Genomic DNA, 8232 nt, shown 5'->3' with positions numbered 1-8232 from the left:
TTTTATTTCTGATTCCAATCTCATCTTCTCCCCCACCTCAGTGGGATTAAACAAACAAAACAAAAAATGCTCGGGCGATATCAGGAATAATGATGCATTTTAAAACGGCGGCGTCACGTCTCCTTGAGTCTGGCAGATGAGTGAGTGCGAAAAAAAAAAAAGTTGGAGGTGAAGGGAGGGCGCCAGTTGACGTCAATGGCAGAATATAAATACCAGAAGTGGCGAGCCCTGCTCACAAATTAAACCATCAGAAGGGACAGGTTGCAGCACAGCACAGCACAGCAGAGGCACAGAGAGAGAGAGAGAGAGAGAGAGTCGCATCTAGCCAGTGCTACCTGTTCCTCAAGCACTAAACATTATCGTTCTAAGCGAAGGGTCTGTAACCCCTTCTCTCAGCTTTTGCAATCACGGCTTTCATGCAAAGTCTGTCAGGCTGGGACTCGCGTTGCGACTCGCCATGTTTCCAGACGGGTCAGACTTACACTAATTTGATGGAAGTGGCCAACTTCTACGAGTCGGACTGTTACCTGAACAAGTTGCAGCGCGACCGTTCAATGACCGACCTGGGCATCGGGGACAACGAGAGCGCCATCGACTTCAGCCCTTACATCGACCCGGCCGCGGCGCCGGCACCAGGGGGCAACTTTGAGCTCAACGGCGACCTCTTGACGGATATTATGTTGTCAGAAGGCTACAAGAAGAAGTCTCTGCCCGACTACAACGCGTATCTGTCGCTGATGCGGAGCTCTGCTGCCGCTGCTGCTGCTGCTGGGGGCCGGCACCAGGGCAGTATTCTCAGCTGTACCCCACAGTTCCTGGAGACCCGACTGGAGCCAGTGTTTGAGCAGCAGGCGTTGGATGCCAAAGGCGGAGTGAAGCAGGAGTCGAGGGAAGCAGAAGACGGGGCCATGTCGGGCACTGCCGCCTCCTCCTCCTCCTCGTCCTACACCCGGCCGCTGCTGCAGTACCAATGCGCGGCTAGTGGCAGCAACAGTAACCTGTCCACCTCGTCCCTCTCCTCGACGCCGCCCGCTACACCCAACTCTGCAGACGAGTCCGGCCGGGGAGCCGGCTCGGAGCTCCCCTCGGGCGGACACGGCCACAGGGGCAAGAGCAAGAAGTCGGTGGACAAGCACAGCGACGAGTACCGGCTCAGGAGGGAGAGGAACAACATCGCTGTGAGGAAGAGCAGGGACAAGGCCAAGATGAGGAACGTGGAGACCCAACACAAAGTGCTGGAGCTGAGCGCAGAGAACGATCGGCTGCAGAAGAGAGTGGAGCAGCTGAGCCGTGAACTGACCACCCTGAGGAACTTGTTCAAACAGCTCCCCGAACACACACTGCTCAGTGCATCGGGCAACTGCTGACCGACCGCCCCGACAGACCGCCCATTATTTATAAACGCTTTAAACTAAAGGAAATCAAGTGGATATCATGACTTTTGTATTTTGCAAAGAAGACAATCAGCGGACTCTTTGTATATAAAGGATTTTTTATTAGTGTTTACAGCTCATTTTCCGTAACCCGAGGTAGTAGCTCGTTGAAATTACCTCAACTCTTGCGCTTGGAACTGGAGAGGGAGGGATAAATGACTTTTATTGAAAGAAACAATGGGCTTAAATATATATAAATATATATATATATATATATGTGTGAGTGAGTGTGTGTGTGTGTATGTAAAACGATGCCAGGCTTATCTGTGACTTTGCTCGGTCGAAACACATGATGCAACTTGCCAAGTATGACATGCATTCGTAATGGTCAGATGTCGGAGGTTTCTTATTACAAATGTGGGGGTATCTTCCCCAACACTAGGAAATAGATCTATTTCTTTATCGACTCGCATTTGTATGCAGAGATTGGCCTTTTTTTTTTGTTGCTCCCTCTGACACGCGTGAAAGCATTACTGTTGATCTATGAGATTTGCTTTTGTATTTTGGAAAGAAGTATTATTTTGATAAGGACATGTCTGAAACTGCCGTTTTGTAACCTTGGTCAGTGGTGGCGCCGCCCGTTCTAATCAGAGGCGACCTCGGTGCTGCTGTAGACTGACTTCATCCTCTTTGGATTTTATACTCCTCTCTCCCCCCTTTTTATTTTAAAAAAAAAGAGCTCTATATTTCAGACGTATTTGTCAAGGAGAGGAAATGTCTCCAACAGATTTTTTTTTTTTTACAAAACAAGTACAACGTTGAAATGTTTTCATGTCCAATTGCGTCACTCCAGCAGTGACTCAGCATGTGAGTGTTTCAGAGAACATTTTATTCTGTTCAGCACTTGAATTGGGTACAATGTTGGGGGAGGGGAGGGTGGTGGAATAAATGGTACAGAGTTATTTACACTTTAGAATTACGTGGTGATTGTAGACTAAAAGCTGCAGTATCTTCTTTCCAAACCAGTTTGGTAAATTCCAAACCAGTTAAATGCCGCTACCCCGTGTGGATGGAGACCGATGTACACACTTTTACCAGCTTTCACAGGCTGCAAAAGATATCCGAGCGAGTAAAAGTCCAATTACAGGACCAGCTTGTACGGTTTAAAGTTTATTTTATTGTAAACTTTCAAAATAACCTGGAAATGGGATACTACAGCATTAATCAACCTTGATTGTGGGTCAGAGAAATAACAGATTATTTTTTAAAAATAAACAATATTGTATTTATTTTTCTTGTTGAAAATTGAATAAAAATGGAATTAAAATCATTTTTAGTGCATACTAAATATCTGCCTCACTGCCTTTATTCTTATACACTACTAGTTTGATGTGGTTTCTGAATGATTTAAAACGTGTCAAGGCGATTTTTCTAATGTATTCCCAAGAGTTTAATGGCATTCCCCCAGGAAAATAAGAGTAGGAAAATAACTGCAGATGCTGGTACAAATCGACGGTATCACAAATTGCGGGAGTAACTCAGTGGGTCAGGCAGCATCTCAGGAAAGAAGGAATGGGTGACGTTTCGGGTCGAGACCTTTCTTCAGACTGAGAAGGGTCTCGACCCAAAACGTCACCCATTCCTTCTCTCCTGAGATGCTGCCTGACCCGCTGAGTTACTCCAGCATTTTGTGATTCCCCCAGGACGATGTTTGTGCCAAAACTAATGAAGAGATACAGCAGATTAATGCAACTCAAATTGTCACCTGGTGTCTGAGAAAATAGTTTAGTTCTTGTTGATGTGCTTTTGGATAGTAGGTTGGAAGGGTAAGAGTGAAGATTTGGATTCAGCACAGGTGTTGGAGGTTATGGGGAGAAGGCAAGAGAATGGGGAGAGGTAGTCAGCCATGATTGAATGGCAGAGTAGGTGATGGGCCAAATGGCCTCATTCTACTCCTATTCCTTATGGCCTTATGATTCTGGCCCTACCATTGCAGCACTCTAAGATGCCCCACTCATTCTGTGTTGTGTTCTTTAATGAATGGCGTCTATTTGGGCATTATGTTTCACCAGTTCAGTTATCCACTATAATAGCATTTTTCAATATATTTACACAATTCTGTTTTAGAGTTATAGAGTCATATAGCGTGGAAACAGGCCCTTCAGCCCTTCGACAAAGTTTCATTGTCCTCCTGATTAAATATTACTGATTGTATGTCTCGTTGTCACCTTTCCCTCAGCTAACAATGTACTATTCTACATTTCCTTGAACACCATCCCCTTTGATCTGTGTTTCACACCTTACCCTTCAATATCTCTATGTCTCCTCTGCCCTGACTCACAGTATGAAGAAGGGTCTCGACCCAAAACGTCACCTTTTCCTTCTCTCTAGAGATGCTGCCTGTCCCACTGAGTTACTCCAGCATTTTGTGTCTACCTTCAGTCTACCTTGCCCACACTGACCAACATGTCCCATCGACACTAGTTCCACCTGCCTGCATTTGGCCCATATCCCTCTAAATCTATTCTATTCCTGCACCTGTCTAACTGCTTCTTAAACATTGCGATAGTACCTACTAAACATTGTGATAGTACAATATGTCAGAAACTAGTTTCAAGTGCCAGCCAGACTGATCCATTTCATGACAGCAGCTCAATAGGTGGCCTTTCAGTCCACGTCTCCACGTCAACAGTTGGATTTCTGCTCCAGAGACATGTGCACAGAAATCTAGGCTGACATTCCATTGCCTGCCATTTTGTCTGCCGTTTCGGGTGGATGTAAAAGGAAATCAACGCATCTGTTTGAGGAGTACGGAGTTATCCCTGATATCCTGGAAACTGGTCACCAAAACCATTACTTTATGTGGGCAAATGGGACTAGCTTAGATGGGGCATCTTGATTATTATGGATAAGTTGGGCTGAAGGGCCTGTTTCTGTGCTCTATGACTTGTATGACTGAAACCATTAATCTGGTTGTTATGTTCTCATTTGATGCTGATGTAAATGGGTTAATGTACTTATTTAAAAAAAACAAATTTACACTTTAGTAGTAAAAGTTCTTGGGATGATAGGTTCTGAAAGTTGCTATATAAATGCCATTCTAACCTGCAACACATTAGTTTAGTTTAGAGATACGGCCTGGAAACAGACCCTTCGGTCCACTGAGTCCGTGCTGACCAGCGATCCTCATACACTAACACTATCCTACGCACATGGGACAATTTACAATTTTTATCGAAGCCAATTAACCTACAACCTGTCCATCTTTGGAATGCGGGAGGAAACTGGAACATCGGGGAACATCCATGTACAAACTCCATACAGGCAGTACCCGTAGTCAGGATCGAACCTCGGTCTCTGGCTCAGTAAGGCAACAAATCCACCGCTGTGCCTCCCTGCCGCCCAAAATTAATACAATAAAATAGTGACATATTTCAGTCTGGTGTTGGTGCACCAATCCATGTCTGCATTAGTGTAACAGCGCACTGACTGCAGGTCTCAATATGGTGCACATGTTACTGCTCAATGTATCATAGTACGTAATTTGTTTGCATTCCACTGCCCTGGTGCCGCATACTAATCTGTGGTGCTTTCTAGCTGAAGTCCAAGGTATTGGCTTTGTAACACTACATCCCACAGTGCCATAATAGTAAGCCAAGTGTTTCAAAAGAGCAGTGGGATGTTAGTTCCTTAAACCAATTGGAAATGCGAAACATAGGTACACAATTCCAAAGCTCAAGCTCAAAACGCTGTGGTTCAGTATTGCTGAAACAGGGCAATTAATTTATTGCTCTACAGAACAATGTAGGATAATATTATCTTGCAGCTTTGTAATATAGGGTCATTCTAATCAATCCATCCACTCTCATCACACTGCCAATATTACCATAACTCTTTACTCTTGTGTATAACATACTTGCTGCACTGTAAGGAGTTTGTACGTTCTCCCCGTGACCTGCGTGGGTTTTCTCCGAGATCTTCGGTATCCTCCCACACTCCAAAGACGTACAGGTATGTAGGTTAATTGGCCGGGTAAATGTAAAAATTGTCCCTAGTGGGTGTAGGATAGTGTTAATGTACGGGGATCGCTGGGCGGCACGGACTTGGAGGGCCGAAAAGGCCTGTTTCCGGCTGTATATATATGATATGATATGATATATCAATATGGCTTGCATGTTAGACTCTTACATAACTTCCCCTTGATAATAAAAAACATTGTCTCTGTTGCTTTAAAAAAAATCCAAAAGAATATTAAACTATAGACAGCCTCAACTAACACATGTCAGAACTACTGAACCACCTTTCTGAAGAAGGGCCGCGGCCTGAGACATCACCTATCCATGTTCTCCAGAGATGCTGCCTGACCTGCTGAGTTACTCCAGCACTTTGTGTCCTTTTGTGTATTAACCTGCATCTGCAGTTCCTTGTTTTTACTAACCTACGGTCATGTTTGTTTAATGTTAGAGAAATGTCTGACAGCAGAGAAAATAAAAGATTGTTAGTTAATCAAGATATTTTCTGATTCTCTTACTACTTTTGGATTAACAGTCTCTCACGACCCACTGCAATAGATTACCTTTCACATGTTTTGTATCTTGGCAAGTTTTATTGAATTTAGTTATATTATTTTTGTTGAATTAATATTAGAAACTGATATCCCAAGTTTCCTCTCCCAGGGAGTCTGAAGTGGTGTCCCGACTCACTGAAAGGAAGCATGCAGGTACAGCAGGCAGTGAAGAAAGTCAATGGAATGTTGGCCTTCATAACAAGAGGAGTTGAGTATAGGAGCAAAGAGGTCCTTCTGCAGTTGTACAGGGCCCTAGTGAGACCGCACCTGGAGTACTGTGTGCAGTTTTGGTCTACAAATTTGAGGAAGGATATTCTTGCTATTGTGGACGTGCAAGGTAGGTTTACTAGGTTAATTCCCGGAATGGCGGGACTGTCATATGTTGAAAGACTGGAGCGACTAGGCTTGTATACACTGGAATTTAGAAGGATGAGAGGGGATCTTATCGAAACGTATAAGATTATTAAGGGGTTGGACACGTTAGAGGCAGGAAACATGTTCCCAATGTTGGGGGAGTCCAGAACCAGGGGACACAGTTTAAGAATAAGGGGTAGGCCATTTAGAACAGAGATGAGGAAAAACCTTTTCAGTCAGAGAGTTGTGAATCTGTGGAATTCTCTGCCTCAGAAGGCAGTGGAGGCCAATTATCTGAATGCATTCAAGAGAGAGCTAGATAGAGCTCTTTATGATAGCGGAGTCAGGGGGTATGGGGAGAAGGCAGGAACGGGGTACTGATTGAGAATGATCAGCCATGATCACATTGAATGGCGGTGCTGGCTCGAAGGGCCGAATGGCCTACTCCTGCACCTATTGTCTATTGACCCGAAATATCACCTCTCCATGTCCTCCAGTGCTGCTGTCTGACCCACTGAGTTACTCCAGCACTGTGTTCTAACCTTGGGTTGATAGTGGAGAGAGTAAGCAGCTTCAAATTCCTGGGCGTTAACATCTCTGATGACCTGACCTGGGCTAGGCACATAGATGTTATCATGAAGAAGGCATGTTAGCATCTCTAAATAGAAGTTTAAAGAGATTTGGCATGACATGATAATACCTGAAAACTCCGGTATTAACAGGTGTGTGATAGAAAATATCCTGAGTGGTTGCATAATGGAAGCAAATAATCGGTGATGCAGGTTGATACACAAAAGAAAACAATGTGCTGGTGTAACTCAGCAGGTCAGGCAGCTTCTCTGGAGAACATGGATAGGTGACATTGCTGGTCAAGACCCCTCTTCAAACAATAGGTGGTGTTTTGGGTCGAGACTCTTCAACCAGAAACGGCACCCATCCATGTTTTCCAGAGATGCTGCCTGACCTTCTGAGTTACTCCAACACTTGGTGTCCCTTTGGTTGCATCATGGTCTGGTTTAGTAATTCTGACACATAGGCATGCAAGAGGCTGCAGAGAGTGGTGGACATGATTCAGGCCAGTCCATCATGGGTACAGCCTTACCACCAATAAAAACATCTACATGAGGTGTATCCATCATTAAGGATCCCCACCATCAGGGCCATGCTCACTTCTCACTTCTCCTTTCTAAAGGTATGTCCTTTTATTCTGAGGGTGTGGCCTTTGGCACCTAGATTCTCCCACTAGTGGAAACATCCTCTCCTGTACAGTTCAATTAATGTTTTTGTGCATTGTCTGTGATGCTGCTGCTAGCAAGATTTTAATTGTACCAGTACCTAACCATAATGGTACAAATGACAATAAACGCAATTCGACTTGATAATTTTATCTCTGACTTCCAGCCATTTCTCTGTGTTGTAAATTAGAGCTTTCAAATAAATATTGCGCAATCAACAATCTTAAACTGTGTTGAGGGTATTCATTTATTTATAGGATGTGGAAGACTTTATTTTCAGTAAAGCAAGACATCTGTTAAATCACAAAAGTTGCATAATCTGGGGTTGTCTGTATCCAAAATACAACCAGACATAGAATTTCTCCATTTAGCATGGTCTTTCTTAAATTTCACAGCTGAATTAGAAGTGTTTCTAATCTGCAAACACTGTCTGCATCAGGCACAGCAGACACAACGTTTCAACTTACTTATTATTATTATTGTATTATAAACACTAAATTTGTATAATATTTATAAATATAAGTAGTTTGGCACACTTTTTGGAAGGCAGGTCTACTTTTGCACAATTATGTGTACCAATAATTTAGTTTAGTTTGGAGATACAGCATGGAAACAGGCCCTTTGGCCCACCGAGTCCACTCTGACCTTTCACACAAGTTCTGTGTTATCCCACTTCCTCATTCACTTCCTGCACACTGGGGGC

The 8232-nt window shown here is 43.9% G+C and overlaps 1 protein-coding gene across 1 annotated transcript; it reads left to right on the top strand.

Annotated features, from left to right (window-relative positions):
• The first annotated feature begins 253 nt into the window (after positions 1-253).
• LOC144604508 (CCAAT/enhancer-binding protein beta-like) lies at positions 254-2721 on the top strand. The gene has a single exon (XM_078419003.1). The coding sequence runs from the start codon at positions 417-419 to the stop codon at positions 1365-1367; it is 951 nt and encodes a 316-aa protein (XP_078275129.1). The 5' UTR covers positions 254-416; the 3' UTR covers positions 1368-2721.
• The last annotated feature ends 5511 nt before the right edge of the window (positions 2722-8232 follow it).

The sequence above is a fragment of the Rhinoraja longicauda genome, chromosome 22 (assembly GCF_053455715.1).
Source record: "Rhinoraja longicauda isolate Sanriku21f chromosome 22, sRhiLon1.1, whole genome shotgun sequence".
NCBI lineage: Eukaryota > Metazoa > Chordata > Chondrichthyes > Rajiformes > Arhynchobatidae > Rhinoraja > Rhinoraja longicauda.
This window is presented reverse-complemented; position numbering and strand designations above follow the sequence as displayed.

What these genes read in the sequence shown, in the direction of transcription:
- LOC144604508 (XM_078419003.1), top strand. Translation starts at nt 417, where the DNA reads ATGCAAAGTCTGTCAGGCTGGGACTCGCGTTGCGACTCGCCATGTTTC.